Source organism: Lethenteron reissneri, chromosome 29 (genome assembly GCF_015708825.2).
Source record: "Lethenteron reissneri isolate LAM-NWPU_2019-01 chromosome 29, ASM1570882v1, whole genome shotgun sequence".
NCBI lineage: Eukaryota > Metazoa > Chordata > Hyperoartia > Petromyzontiformes > Petromyzontidae > Lethenteron > Lethenteron reissneri.
This window is the reverse complement of record NC_083807.1, coordinates 5,654,588-5,670,538: the sequence shown is the minus strand read 5'-3', so window position 1 is coordinate 5,670,538 and position 15,951 is coordinate 5,654,588. Positions and strand designations below refer to the sequence as shown.

The following is a 15,951-nucleotide window of genomic DNA, read 5'->3' as shown; positions in this document are numbered from 1 at the left end:
CCAGAACCTCCTTGTTTCTTCTCCGCCACCCGAGTGGAAAGAGATTCACAGACGCGACAACAGCAACAGCACTGTCCCGTGGCTCCGTCGAGCCGCTCGAGACCAGCGACCGCTCGCCGTGCTCACACGTGGGGCGTCATAGACGACCCCTCGGTGTGACTGCGGCCACCTGAACCAAACCACGCACCGCACCACATCGCTGAACAGCGGCTGAATTTCGACGCGCGCACTCTGGCCGACTGGACAGCGTTGATCAGTCGCGCTGCTCGCAAAACTTAGCACGTGGCTCGCAAACTTAAAGCCGGGCGTGGCAACTACATGGACCTGCCAATTGGTGGGAAGCTTTATTAGAAATAAATGTTGATTAATTTGTGTGTGTGTGGCTGTTCCGTTTGATGTCTTTGGCACCCAGAAAACGTTATGGTAATCTCCGTCACCATTCGTATTCATTATCTCTGGCCTTCCTGCATCGTTGTCTTGATCGTAATCTTATCAGTATCGCCACCACCCGGATTGTAGGAGTTCACTCACACCAGTATGTATTCTTTATACAGCGGTGTCGCTCACGCACCTCCGATTAGCGCGGCTGGATACGCACGGCGCGAAAGAAGTTCAACATATGTGCATACAGACGCAAATTGCATTTCGAAACGCCGCAGAGGAATGTAAGCGCGTGGTTTTCACACGGAGAAGAAACCAGAGACGAGCAGGAAGTGCAGCCACAAGTGGTGCCGACAATTGCCCAAGTTCTGTGGTCCTACATTTGGATGTTTGAAGGAGCCACATGGATGAGTGTTGATATACACTACCATCTCTTGTGCATGCAGATAACAGGATGCAATCTTCTCCCTCTACAGATTATCTATCTTATTCCCGACACATCGAGCACCTTCGATTAGCACGGTTGGCTACGCACGGCGCGAAAGAAATTCAACATAGACGCATACATCGCCACGGAGTTTCGCTGTATCGTACACATCTCGTGCATCGCGTGTGCCAACATCGTGCAGGACAAGCGCAGCATACCGGGATCCCATCGGGAGTCATCACCCGCAGTGTACCGCAGTCTTCTTAGCAAGTGAGGTGTAATTGCCACGTGAACATTATACTGATAGGAACCTCCTGGTTACACCAGCCCACAGGGGATTATTGTGTCCGTCCGTCCGTCGTGCAGGGAGGGGCTGGGTGGGGAGGGAGGGGCTGGGCTGGGTGGGGAGGGGTGGGGAGGGGAGGGTGGGGAGGGTGGGAAGGGGCTGGGTGGGGATGGTGAGGAGGGGCTGGGTGGGGAGGGTGGGGCTGGGTGGGGGGTGGGAGGGGTGGAACTGAGTGGGGGGGGCTGGTCACCCCGTGGTGCCCTTATAAAACTCAACGTTTAACCTACTCACGCTGGCTTGTGCCCGCCCTCACAGTCGGCCATATTTGCGGAATACACCACGCCGCCGTTGACCCTGGCCATTGACCGAGCAACCCAACGTTCCTACCAGCTCCCTCCGCACGAATGTGTTAATATGCCAAGTCAACCTGCATACACGTAAGTCTGTCTTGGCACACTTAGGAGGACGATTTACGTTCCATTCGTACGAACGGAAATGTGTTCATTCCTCTAAGGCATTGGGTAGAACAGTCAACCGCATCAGAGCAACGTGTGCCAATGTGTGTGCATTGGCCTGGTAATGAAAACTACTGGACATCTGTGAACAAAGAGCTTCATAGCTCCTCGGATTTCTCTATGATAAAGATTCTGATTCTGACACAGAATGGAGGATTAAAAATACGCGATTGTGACCATGCAAACCCAACGATGCATCACACGGCAAACTAACTGGAGCCTGCGCTCCTTGAACACAGAAACAGCAAAACCACGCAAACCCTCCTGAAGTTCTTCCATCGCGGCTGACAGACATCGACATACTTTAATTGCCAAACGCAGATCGCTGTGTCAAAATGCCGTGAGAAAAGTGGCCACCGCCTTACGATGTTCATTCAAGAGCCCAGTTGTCAAGGCGTTGGCAAGCACCTGCAATGGTAACATTGACACACGGAAATCCATGACATGGAAATGTGTATTCATCTGAAAATATATTGGATTACATTACATTATATTGCATTATACCAAACTTTATCACAATGTGTATAACCACAACAGCACTGCAAATAGTAAAACGCTGCAAGCATCCCAAAGTGAAATCAGGGTATTTTGAATTGTATATAACGTGATGAATGTATGAAGAAACAAATGTATTTATAACGCAGATGTGAATGGGATATAACGCGATCGAGTGAACAGAACTACGTCGCAACGCGAGTAGGAATGAGCGGTCGTACGGCGGCCTCGGCGTAGCATCACACAAGACATTGGGATGCTGCTGGATGCTTCTAGATGCTACCCACGCTCCCCAGTCTTTGTTCAGCCTGCGTACGCATGGCGCGTGTTATCGTGGACTGTGCTTTACCCCCCCATATGTTTTCCATAACGCGGCGTCATTCAGGAATGCAACTACCGCCGCGTAAAAGGAGAAGAGACGTTATGATATTTCAGAAATGTGACATTAAACCACTGTTCAAAGTTATCACATTTCATTATGCCCTGAGCAAATAAAGACTCCAAACGTCGTTATCAGCTCCGCAGCGGATTGGTGTGGTGGCCTTGGCTGATGCCCTTGAACGCATTTATACACCGCTGTTGTACGTCACACTGCGCTGTTATGCCCGCGCGCTAGAATACAAGTGTATGCTTTGTGATAACCAGCGCTGCTCTCAGCCTTGAACTACGACCCGAGGCAACTTGTCACCTTGAACCCCGCGCTCGCCACGTGTGCGGGGTGATTGCGTGATGCCCGTTGAAGTCACCGCACTCTCCCCCACACATCAGATTGTCACCACTGGGCGTGTTGGTGTTGGTGTCACCACTCACGTGTTGGTGTTGGTGTTGGTGTCACCACTGGTGTGGTGGTGTTGTGGTGTCACCACTGGTGTGGTGGTGTTGGTGTCACCACTGGTGGTGTCACCATTGGTGTGGTGGTGTCACCACTGGTGTGGTGGTGTTGTGGTGTCACCACTGGTGTGGTGGTGTTGGTGTCACCACTGGTGGTGTCACCATTGGTGTGGTTGGTGTCACCACTGGTGTGGTGGTGTCACCACTGGTGGTGTCACCATTGGTGTGGTGGTGTCACCACTGGTGTGGTGGTGTCACCACTGGTGGTGTCACCACTGGTGGTGTCACCACTGGTGTGGTGGTGTCACCACTGGTGGTGTCACCCCTGGTGTGTTAGTGTCACCACTGGTGTGGTGGTGTCACCATTGTTGTGTTGGTGATCATGGGCGTTTGCAAACCTACGAGGCCGAGTGATACTTTTGATTAGAAAACGATATGAATACACGTCCTGCGATTTGTCATGAAAAACATTTTCAAATTCCCATCTATAAATCTTTTTTTTACTATTAGAATATGACCAGGTGAGGCCCACTGAGCTACATAGCTCTTTCTGAGAAGCGACCTGGCCACAAACGATAGCTCAAGAAAGTGGCTCATCACTTGGAAATGTACTGCAGTCAAATACTTTAAATACATGTTGAGTCTAAATGCGGAGGGAGAAGAATTCATGCGACCACGGGGAGAGAGACACACAAACTAAAAATACACACAAGACATCAGGGTTGGGATTAAACCCACAACCTCCTCCATTCCAGGCGAGGCAGTTAACATCTCCCTACCGCACACACCACACGCGCACACGCTCGGCACGGGGGTGGCAACCTAACGGTGAAGTTTATAAACTTTTTGTGTTGTTGTAGATGATTGAACTCATCGTTCAAGGCCACACGCAAGTCAAGGTCGCTGGGTATTGCACAGATAGGGTCATAAACACCGCATCTGGTTCGTAGGCTCCCTCTGTAATATTGCCAACGTCAGCAGCGTTGGGCGGCATTTCTCAGAAATTCACTATCAGGGCCCTGATGAGGCCAAGGCTGCGCTGGATACACCCCGACTGTTGATGGGGAATGAAAGGGCGCATCTGAAAACTATGTGATGAAGCTGAGCAGGTGGAGGGCGAGGGTGCAGTAAAGCGGCACGGGATTCAGGGCGGCATAGAACATGCACCAAGAAGCAGCAGAGAGAAAACCGGCGAAACCTCGCGGTATTCGAATTGTAAAAGCTGTGGGTTTACCCTCCAACACACCGGTGTGCAATAGTGATAACCAATTGGCATGTTTTGTTTACGTGACAAACCTTACCAATTGGCTGTGTTGGGTGGTGGCAGGTTTAGCGACGCATTTATATATTTACGCGATCTAACCCAAATAAAAACCTCTATGATGGAAAGCTTCGAGCAAAATGGCTTGAAAAGGCTGGACACGCGGTAAATGTGGGTATCTTCCGGGTCATGCGGTGTCCTTCCACGGGTATGAACGCTCTTCGATGGAGTTGGCCAAACACCCCAACGCAGGACTACAGAATGGGACCTTATTGCCGGGATCACAATATGAAAAAATCTCAATGGGTGTTTCCTCTTTCTGGCAAAGAAATAAGACGTTTTAAGATGGACCAATCAACTTCAAGGACAGTGCATACATGATCAGAGTTATGTTTTTTGTTTGCATTATGACTGCAGGTATTGTGGTCTATGCAAACATGACTCCTTGTAAAAAAAGGTGTCAGTTTTGTTGCCAGATAAAAGGGTAAAAAAACAATTATCATATTTTTTAACTGGCAAATGAGGTTCCATTGGTGTAAGTTCTCACCATGTACAATCAATGAATCAATCAATTTCGATTTAAAGCTTTCGTGACTGCAGGGATTCATCTTCTTGGTTCTTTCGGTAAAGTCACGTCGTGAGAATTATTTTATTATGTTTTATTTTATTATTTTATTATTTCCATTCTACGTGACTTTACGGAAAGAACCAAGAAGATGAATCAATCAATGTTCATTCGTTGCACGGAAAGTCCCTTGTAGCAAGTTTGCCCAGCTCGCTTTCCAGAGAGATCCGTGGTGCATCAAAACAACAATCAATGCGATCCGTACGGAGGAGCGGGCGACAACCTACGGACCGCGTCACAGGTGCGGGTAGTAACGGAGTCACCTGTCGGAGCTGTCTGGATGCGTGTGTGCGCGTCGTACGGGTGAGCGTCGGCTTCCACCCCGCAGCGGCACCACCGCTCTCACTTGTTGAGGCTTAGCAAACTAAGATAACCTGGACTCTCACTTCAAAGGGCGGTGGGCAATGGATTGAGAGGAGAAGCGGGACCGAGTTGGGGTTGGGATGATATTAGGAGTGGGGGTGGTGGGGGTGGTGGTGGGGGGTGGTGGTGGGGGGTGGTGGTGGGTGGTGGTGGTGCGGAGTGGTGGTGGGGGTGGTGGTTGGGGGGGGGGGAGAAATGTTTGGGGAAGGCAGGAGGGCGACGAGATAGCGATGAACAATTGGAATCCCCCACCCACGCTCGGCGTGAACCTTGCTTATAAAAGGCGAGCGGCACGCACCGCCCCAGCTAACCAGCCCGCCCGTGTGCTGCGTTCCATCACCCCGAGTCTCCCACCTGGCGAGACAGCACCGACCCCCGGCAAGCAACAACCGCGACCCAACCGCAGACGGCGCCTCCGACAAAGACGATGCCTCTCCTGTTGATCCTCTCCATCGCCGCGGCGCTCTCCGCCTGCGTGCTACTCTGCGTCCTGCTCAGCCTGCGGCGCAGGTAAAATTGACCCTCCCGGGCTCCGATGCCCTCGCTGGCCCTCGCAACAGGCAACAGTTGCGGCCGCTTTTAGACGACGGTTGACACCGCAAGACGCGAGTGGTCCTGGAAGACTCCTCCGTACCGCGAGCTTTTAGATGGTCACCTGGTTGAGGTCGGTGCATGTTTAAGTGGAGATGTTACCCCAAATGAACAATGTTGCCAAGGTGTACATTGTCAACTGCGCGTTCAGCTCGCTAGAGCCCTGCGACAGAACGGAAGCTGTGGAGGGGTGCGATTCCCTCCTAGGGCAGGGCCGTTCTCAAACGAAGCTAAACACACCATGGGCTGATGAGATGAAAAGAAGATTGCCCGTTATGTGGGCGCGCAACAAACCCTGTTGATTTCTAGATTTGAAGCTTTCGTGACTGCAAGGTTTCATATTCCTAGGTTGTTTCGGTAAAGTCACGTAGGTAAAAAATTAAAATTAATAAAAGTAAAATAAAAATAAAATAACAATCACGACGTTTCGGAGGCAACACAAGCTTCCGTCTTCAAGTGATACAGCTATCGTGCTGTGACGGTTCCACCTGAAGACGGAAGCTTGTGTTGCCTCCGAAACGTCGTGATTTTTATTTAATTTTAATTTTACTTTTATTAATTAATTTTTTTTACCTACGTGACTTTACCGAAAAAACCGAAGAATATGAACCCTGTTCATTTCTCCATTGTAATTGGGACGGTGCGTATTCGGTGAACAGCGGTGGCCAAATAGTGTTCACGAAAAGCGCCGTCACCGTTTTGGCGTGGTGCCCTGCTATCTCCCCCGATGGCCTCTAACGTTTGAACTCTTGGGCAAATACGAGGTGCAGCCGTGCGTGACCCACTTCGTCACACCGACTCTAACGATGTCCTATAAGGGCTAGAACGGTGCAATTTGTGACCGCCGATAGCCGAGTCTATGCCTGTAACTACAAAAAAACAAGTCAGTTTAACACGAGGGCTTTCGCGACCAATATCATCCATAATCAACCACACCGGTTAGTGCTGTACTAGTGACGAATTGGCCACGTTCTGTTTACGTGACAACCCTTACTAGTTGGCTGTGTCGGGTGGTGGCGGGTTTTAACGACATATTTACGCGATATAACCCAAAAAAAACTCTATTATACAAGAAACAAAAAAAATTCTTTTCTTTGGACCCCTAAAAAATTGGTGGTTGGGGGGAGAGGGGAAGCATTCGATTTTGGGTTTTAAATGGCACTGAGTCCTAATAAGGCATTGGACAAAAACGCTGCAGGCGGTTCACAATCGCGAGTTCAAATCCAGGTTCAGGATCGACTCAGCCCATTATCCCTCCAGGGTCGGTTAAAATAGGTACTGCTTTGCAGGGAAGTCAACTGTGATTGCCCTCTGGATAGGCTTGCTCCCCTGCCATAGGAATGTTGAATTTCCACCGTTGACTCAACAGCAAACCACTTTAACTCTTTTGACCACTGCAGTAAAGTCCTGTTGGGCCGCAAGGTGCTCATGCTGCGATCCGCGTTGCCCCCCCCCCCTCCCCCTGTTGCTGTATCCTCGAAGGACGACCGGGGAGCCTCCGCTGGAGAATGGCTGGCTGCCCTTCCTCGGCCTCGCCCTGCAGTTCGGGGTCAACCCGCTGGAGTTCTTGCGCAAGCGCCAGCGGCAGCACGGGGACATCTTCACGTGCAGGATCGCCGGCAAATACATCCACTTCATCACCGACCCCTTCTCCTACAGCGCCGTCGCCCGGCGAGGCCGCCACCTCGACTGGAACAAGTTCGCCTACGAGCTCTCGTCGAAGGTAAACGACGCTGGAGGTGGACACCGACGCTTCTCCCTCCCCGGGCCGGAGGCCCCGGGGCCGTGTTCAGGAGCCCCTGAACGTTGATGATGATCACGGTCATAAGTTGGTGGCGATCATATTCGACCTTTGGCCGGAGGGCCTCCTCGTCAGAGCCGAGAACGCTGCGAATGCCCGACAATTCTGGGCGTAATCTGCAGCGTACAAAATTTGCCAACGTTTTCGCTTTGGCTTTTCAGCGGTCCCCCCCCCCAACCCCCCGTTTGCTGATGAACCACAATCAATTGGAATATCTTCCCGGGTGACAGGTTGATTTGATTTGTTCTGTCGGGTGGTCGACGAATGTGCTCATGTACAGCTGACAGCGAATTCTGAAAAGGAGCTATACAACTCAGTGGGCCTTACCTGGTAAAATAATGAAAGATTTCGTTTAATAGTTTATGAATCGATGTTTTATTGTGGTGTGTAGCTGTTTGGCCACCACAGTATGGACCCGGACGCCGGCTACACCACGGAGAATCTGCACCAAACGTTCCTGCGCACGCTGCAGGGAGAGGGCCTCGTGGGGATGTCCGAGAGCATGCTGGAGAACATGCAAAGCGTCATGCTGCGCGACGCCGATCGCTCCAAGCCAGTGCTCGGAGTCGAGCACGAGTCATCGCCCGAGACGGCCAGGCAGCGCAGACGCAGAGCCGACTCGGCGACGCAACCCTCCTGCGCTGAGGATGCGGCGCATCTCCTCTCCAATCCAAATTGTGTCAATTTGATTCAATCTGAGTCAAGAGGCCAGGCAGACAGGGACAATGCGGACACTTCCGCTCATAAAAATAAGGGCGAATCAGTTAGCAGCTCCAGTGACATTCAAATCACACAAAATAGGTCTGCTCAGACAGACGCTTTAATTCGGCCACCACAATCCAAGCCATTGCCGATGCTGGGACACCAGGGCCTGCCCACTGCCTGGCAGCAGAATGGACTCTACCTCTTCTGCTACAGCATCATGTTCGAGGCGAGCTTCATGACCATGTTCGGCAAAGAGCTGCATCAGCAGAACAGTCCCAGGGAGCATCGAGCCAACATCAACAGCATGCAGAAGAACTTCAAGACCTTCGACAGCTTCTTCCCCGCGCTGGTAGCGGGCCTCCCCATCAAGCTCTTCTACTGGGCGCACAGCGCGCGCGAGAAGCTCGCCAAGGAGCTCAAGCAGGATAAGCTGTACGAACGGCACAACATGTCGGCGCTCATCGCCCTCCGAATACAACTCAACGACACGCTGTCTCGCATGGACGACATGGGCAAGGCACGCACCCACCTGGCCCTGCTGTGGGCCTCGCTGGCCAACACCCTTCCAGCCGCCTTCTGGAGCCTCTTCTACCTCCTGAGGTATGCGGAAGGCTCCCCCCCGAGCTCTCTTTGCGTCCTGCTCACCCACGATTCGCCGCGACTCTCGGGTGTTGGTGGCGTGAGCGCTTTCCTCCTTCGGCGCGGTGTAATGAATTTGCGCCGCTGCCGCTGCTCTCCAGGTCTCCGGAGGCAATGCAGGCGGCCAGGAAGGAAATCAAGGAGGTCGTTGGGGACTGTCAGTGGAAGGAGGGAGAGCTCCTCAAGTTTAGCGAAGAGCAACTGAACAGGCTCGTCATATTAGGTACGCCGCCCTTTACTCAACCTTCGCTGTCACGTGGTGTTAATTGGTTCACAAACAGAACGTTTTGAATACAGTGATCGTGTTGTGGTATCTGGGTATTACTTCCCTTGACTATGAAACTGTATTTTTCACCTCCGGTGTTGAAAACGTAGTTGTCCGTTCACATTTTTGGACCGCCCTCACTTTTTCCAAACAAGCGTGTGCCACACGAGTCTCATGCGCTGTCCGTTGTGTTTGCTGCTGCTGCAGAGAGCGTGATCAAGGAGGCCATGCGGCTCTCCAGCGCCTCCATGAACGTCCGAGTGGTGAAGGAAGACTTTGAGCTCTCCCTGGACTCAAACAGAGGGTACCGGGTCCGCAAGGGTGACGTCATCGCGCTGTACCCACAGCTGCTGCACTACGACCCCGACATCTTCCACGATCCGCTGGTAAATTTGCGCAGACGCGAACGTGACTTTAAATTCCCCCACTCGCGTGTTAATCAGTCCGTGCGCAATACGTTTTGGGCTACGGTAGAATGAACTGTAAATAAAAACCCAGATAGATTAGCAGTGCTCCTCCTGCCAACGTGTATCTCTCCATGTAACAAGTAATCCTTTCCCGTTCCGATGACGTACGTGTACGTTATTAGTTTTTCTTCCGATTCCGTTCCGACAATGTACATGTACATCATCACAACGAAACCAGGAGAAAAATATAATAACTTCTCAGTACCGAGGCTCCCACAAGGCCATGCGGGAGGGCATGTGGCACAGTTTGGCGCCAGCTATCGCAGAGTGTGGTCGTGTCGCTACGGTTCTCTCTGGGGAGTACGATGTCTTCAAAAACAAAGGCGCTACGCCTCTGTAAATAAAATTAATGGTGAGCCGCTTGCGCGTCCCGAGATTCAGAGGTGAACAGGACAACCACACCCTGCAACTTGCAGATGTCTTGGAATGGGAAAGGCTTAAGAGTAAATCTAACACATCCCCTCAACCACCCAGTCATCCAGGAGCGCACAATCTCAGCGGTAATGGCTTCAACACAATCAAATTAATCTGCCACAATATATATACGCGTCTCAGAATACAATTTCAATTATGACCGCTTCGAAACATCGGTTTAAAAAAAGTTCCTGATTGTAATCGAAGGTTAAAATTTTAATCGGTTTAAACTTAACGCGCAACTAACATGGTTGGTGCGTTTCCTTTCGACAGAAATTCAAGCACGACCGGTTTTTGGACAACAACGGCCAAGAGAAGACAAACTTCTATAAGAACGGACGGAAGCTCAAGTACTACTACATGCCCTTCGGCTCCGGAATCACCATGTGCCCCGGCCGCTTCTTTGCCATGATCGAGATGAAGCAGTTCCTCCTGCTGGTCATGAGCCTGTATGACATGGAGCTGCTGGACTCGGAGGAGGTCCCGCCAACCCTGGACCAGGCCCGAGTCGGGCTCGGTATCCTGCAGCCCGCCGCAGATGTTCCCTTCCGCTACCGAATCAAACCCACGTCTCGCAGCGTCCACCTCTAGTCCTTCCAGCCACGATCACACTTCACAATACACTTTTACCCAACTCTTCCTCTAAAGCTCTATCTCTGTGTAGGAGTGGAAGTCCAGTGCACTGTGCGCTTTACCACGAAAAGCCTGTGGCCAATTATTAACCATATTTATTAATAATGTGCAGAATAGCAAAAGGGAGAAAAAGAAGGGAATCCACCCCCACCCCCGTTTCTGTGCCACTTCCCGGCACGGCGCGTTCGTCCCAACGTTGTGCAGTGCGGCCAGGAGGCCGGAGTCACCCAGAACGAGGGTGCGCGTGCAAAGCTTGCCGGCTATTTGGCCTGCAGTTGCGTTCACATAGAGTTATGGATGAGAATCCACATTTTGGCAACTGATAACTCGACTGAAAGCACGTTCCCAACGTGGCCACAGGCGACAGTGCTAGCAAGGCCCCACTGTGCCTCATCTATAGAAGCTATGGATGAACCTGTTCATGCATTTTACCCTTGCGGTTTTAAAATGGATGATACGTGAACGCTAGCTGAGGGCTGGCAGGAACTACAGCTGAATGCAGAAAATGTTTACATCCTACCTCATTGTCCACATTGACATTTGGATTTATAGGGAAGATTGCTTGCTTCCGGAATATCGGCGCAGCTCAATGGCAGACTCCCAGTGGGGGCAACGCCTGTGCAACCGATGCCAGATTTAAGCCAAGGTAACGTCATTGTGTGATATGAATTAGTTAATATAAAGTACAGCCCTTTGTCAATCTACTACTGCTGGATGAAGGTCTACCCATGCCATGGCAGTCATGGGGGTTGTTTGACCATACTTCACCATGCTGGTCACTTCAAGGTTTCAGATAGTACTCACTGCTGATATTAGCTGTGTTCGGGAATAGAACTCAGGTCATGGGGTTTAAAGTGTAGTGCACTAACCACTGCAATTAAAAAAGATCTTTAAAAGTTTGTTTTGACAGTGGTTGGGTATAAAACTGTGCCAATGCTCTACCCCTGATTTAACTGTGTGCCAGTATCTATTAAGTGTACGGATCTCTGCTGCGAGAATCACAACACACTGCAGCAACTACAGCAGTAAGAGAATCACTGATGCGATTTTACGTTTGAAACAATATCATTTTAATAAATTTTCTTAATTGTATATATGTTATTTATTTTATAAATCGCGAATTCTTAAATAATAATATAACTGTTGTTTATAGCGATGAACCAAGAAACACATGAGTCTGTGCTGCCCGGGTGAAAAGTGACCGACTTTGCTCGGTCAACGTAAGAAAATACATTTCCATCGTGTTCGGAGCACGAAGTAAGCCACCGATGTGAAGGGGAAACCCGATTTGTGTGCAGCCTGTAGACATGGGACCTCTGGCTCGCACCAACGAGGAAGTGCGAGTGGTTTTCGACGCTCGGGTGTTGAAGACTCGAGAAACATTTGACTTCCGTTTGTCACAAACTGGCAAACTTGACCACATTTTTAAAAAAACAAAATAAGTACAATAGAAATGCACCCTATACAACAGCAGCTTAGGAAATATTATATTCCCATTGAACACGTAGGCTTTCGCGACCAATATTATTAGAATCCAACATAGGTTTGGCAACATTTGTCCGAATGCGTTTGGAAAGGTATAAATGTACGGTTGCAAAGAAAACGAAAGACGATGTCTGCTAAGTGGCACCAAGCCAGTGGTGTCTTGTTGGCACTTTAGCAGAGTCTGCATCGATGGTGCGGGGCTTTAGGGAAATCATAGATGAGCAAAACAAAATAGGTATTTGAGGTGGGCATTATAAATGTTGTTCATTATGCATAATTGCTGTCAAATAAAGCAACGTGTTGAATATTTTATCGCAATTCTCTTTCATACGCTCGAAGTGCCTCCCAGTGGCATTTATAATGTGTCCACGTGAAATGCACAGAAGCTTGATATTTTCGCTTACACCTTACACAGTACTGTAATGCATAGAGCAACACACGTCTTTGGTAAAAAAAAAAATCACGAGCCCTGTATTTGCATAGAAGCGCCTCAATGAACCTCAAGATCCATGTTCCAGGAAGGTGCTGCAATTGCGAATATTTGACCAATTCCTTTGATGAGGATTTGTCTTTGCTTGGTTCGTGGAGAATGCAGTACCCTGGCGAATACCCAAACAATGAGGTGACACAGGTCCACACAGACGGGTTCGTGAACCCACCTGCCGCACGAAACACAACACCTCGCTGACCTCGTCAAGGAGCATAAACTGTCGGCTCATCCTCCCCAGAAGCAGTCACTTTTGTACTCTTTGGTTCTTTCGGTAAAGTCACGTAGGTGTAAAATAAAACAAAATTAATTAAATCACGACGTTTCGGGCATAACACAAGCGTCCGTCATCAGGTGGGACAACCACAGCAAGAAACAATTGCTCAAGTGGGCAAAAGGGCTGCTGTAACAAGAGGCTATATAGGTAAGAGAGGGGGGGGGGGAGCCAGGGAGGAGAGACAGAGAGGGGGGGTGTGGGGTAGGGGGAGTGGAGCGCTGCCAAGTGAAGAGCAGCTAGAAGTGATTGAAGGGCAAGCAACGACCCACGTGACTTTACCGAAAAAACCAAAGAGTATGGATCCCTGCAGTCACGAAAACTTCAAATCGAGACGGTTACTTTCGGCTGGCCCTCCAACGACGACGGTCACCGCTTCTGCGGTCGTCTGGAACGTTCTTCATTCCGATATTAGGAAGCCACTGGAGCTACGCACTGTTACATCATCTAGACCAGACGTTCTTAACCTTTACTGCAGCCTTGCACCCCTTTGATTCTCAATCGTAATTGTTTTTTTTATATGTTAACAACTATGTAGCTTTGACGAAACAAAGTAGTTGTACTTAGGTACCTATGTTTAATTGGCCATGTCTTGCACCCACAGAAAGGGCATCTCGCACTCACAAGGGGTGCGTGTACCCCTGGTAAGGAACCACTGATCTGAACTTGATTGAAAAAAAAAACATTTCTTTATAACTGCTTTTTGTGTTTAGTTTGTTGTCCTTCCCCCGCGCCCTCCGATATGTACTGTTGACCTTCTTTCGCACCGTACGCAGCCAATCGTGCGAATCGGATGTGTGCAGGGAAAGGACAACAAACTTCTTCTTCTTTAGTGCTGCCTAACGGCGTGTGCGACTTCACGATGATATTGGTCCCGGTCTAGCACGGCGTGTAGAGTTTGTGCTGTTGTTAATTGTAGCCATGTTTTGATGTTACTGAGCCATGTCGTTTTTGGCCGTCCTGGTCGTTTTTTCCCTTCGATTTTTCCTTCCAGGATTTGCTTTAATAGCTGGTATTTGTGGTCGTTTCGGGCAATGTGGCCGAGGCAGTAACATTTCCTGCTAATGATGGTCTTCAGCAGTTGCCTGTCAGTGCCCATATCTTGCAGAACTTAACACAACCCAAATAAGCTTAACCTCCGAGACTTACCAACTCTGATCTCGACTGCTTATGACACAGTTGCTTCACTCCGTATGCAACACGCCACGTGAAAGTTGATGTTGACCACGTGGATGGAGAGTTTCAGTTCTCTAGCCCAGTGGTGATTCTCAACCTTGTGTAATAAAAGACTCCGTCAGGCACCGCTGGTCTCCGCTTGTCTTTTATTTAGGTTCTTCTCCGCACCCCGCTGGTCTCCTCCGCGGACCAGCGTCGTCTCACGCGCGCCCCGCACGCGCTCCCTCGTCAGCTCCTCCACTCTTCCTCACACCCCGCTGGTCCTGATAAGGGACCAGCGTCTCCTCTCGCGTGCCGCGCACGCTCCTCCGTTAGCTCCTCCACTCTTCCTCACACCCCGCTGGTCCTGATAAGGGACTAGCGTCTCCTCTCGCGTGCCGCGCACGCTCCTCCGTTAGCTCCTCCACTCCCGCACTCCGCACACCGCCGGCCGACGGCGTGCTGAGGTCCTTCGGCCACGTGGCCGATGGCGCGGATCTCCTCTAACCACCCAACGTGGCTCAGCCTCTTTACTCCCCAACTGACCCCGATCTCTTCCGGGCTCCCACTTATATCCATTCCCCCCACGTGACCCTGACTCCTCCCCTTCCGGATCGTCAGAACCGGCCATCCCATACTGCCCTGCTGGCTCCGCCCCCATTCACCTCGCCTCCCATTGGAGCCGAGGTGAACGGTGGCCCCTCCCACACGCCCCGCAGACCAGGCTCCGCCCCCCAATACCCCGGGCAGTGTGATTGGGCCAGAGCCCAGCAACAACCCCATTTACGCTCGCATCGCACTTGTTTGGCTACTGCTGTTACCCCCCCTTATTGCCAGAAAGGGTAAAACAAATATTCTTATTTTTTCATAATTTGATACTGGTAAAAAAAAGATCCAATTTTGTACCCCTTGTTAAATAGTTTCAACCAAGTAACCCCCTTGCCTGACCCAACATGGTTCTGAGAAATACATTTACGAATAATGAACATCAATACTTTATCTTCTTGGTTCTTTCGGTAAAGTCACGTAGAAGGGAAGTAATAAAATAATAAAAATAAAACATAATAAAATAATTCTCACGACGTTTCGGCCACAACGCAAGCAGCCGTCCTCAGGTGAAGAATGAAACACCACCAAGCTTGGGGCGTATATTTAAGCTGGGTTGGAGGGGGGGCGCTCTTCTTCCCACCTCCCCTTCCCTCCAACCCAGCTTAAATATAAAAATTTCACCAGGCATATAGTATATTTTATTCACGGTAGAAGCATTAAATGTGGTATTGCATGCACAGTTATCCACTACTGCCAACAGTAGTCCACGTGATGTGCGTATGTGTGTATATATATGTGTGTATATATATGTGTGTGTTGTACCCTGCTATTGTACTGGACACCCACCCCCTCGTGTGCTTGCTCCAAGTCTGCTAAAGGCTACACGGGGGGATCTTGTGTCTTGTGTACTCTGCTGTTAAACAGCGTCAACCCATGCATAATGCATGTTACTGCTATGTCGGTGCTGATTTACTAACCAACTTCCAGCACTCCTGGTGAAAACACGCACCTGTGATACTCCAACACAGCACATCCACCAAACATCACATCCGGTATTTGCTCAAGCAAGCCTGACTGCTGATGAAACACGGAGTGCCAAACTGGTCCCGAGTTTGCTTGTGTTGAACCATTGCTGATGAAATTACTCACTGCGAGAATGCCGTTTCGTTGATGAGCTGTGTAAAATCACGACAGTGCTCTTATATTGTGTGCAGAGGGACAAGGTATGTGGGGGGTAAATTGTCTGCTTATTGATGTCACCACTCTTGCAGAAACATGTTGGGAACGTTAGAGTCAATCATA

The 15,951-nt window shown here is 50.1% G+C and overlaps 1 protein-coding gene across 1 annotated transcript; it reads left to right on the top strand.

Moving 5' to 3' along the window:
• Nucleotides 1-5,503: 5,503 nt before the first annotated feature.
• LOC133349197 (cytochrome P450 7A1-like) lies at nucleotides 5,504-12,491 on the top strand. Its single transcript, XM_061562477.1, has 6 exons — nucleotides 5,504-5,694; nucleotides 7,258-7,498; nucleotides 7,968-8,881; nucleotides 9,022-9,143; nucleotides 9,393-9,571; nucleotides 10,340-12,491. Exons 1-6 carry the CDS (start codon nucleotides 5,612-5,614, stop codon nucleotides 10,655-10,657), a joined length of 1,857 nt encoding a protein of 618 aa, XP_061418461.1. The 5' UTR covers nucleotides 5,504-5,611; the 3' UTR covers nucleotides 10,658-12,491.
• The last annotated feature ends 3,460 nt before the right edge of the window (nucleotides 12,492-15,951 follow it).

Coding starts and splice junctions, on each gene's coding strand:
- LOC133349197 (XM_061562477.1), top strand. CDS start 5,612: ATGCCTCTCCTGTTGATCCTCTCCATCGCCGCGGCGCTCTCCGCCTGC. Junction 7,499..7,967: donor CCTACGAGCTCTCGTCGAAG/GTAAACGACGCT, acceptor TGTGGTGTGTAG/CTGTTTGGCCACCACAGTAT. Junction 9,144..9,392: donor GAACAGGCTCGTCATATTAG/GTACGCCGCCCT, acceptor CTGCTGCTGCAG/AGAGCGTGATCAAGGAGGCC.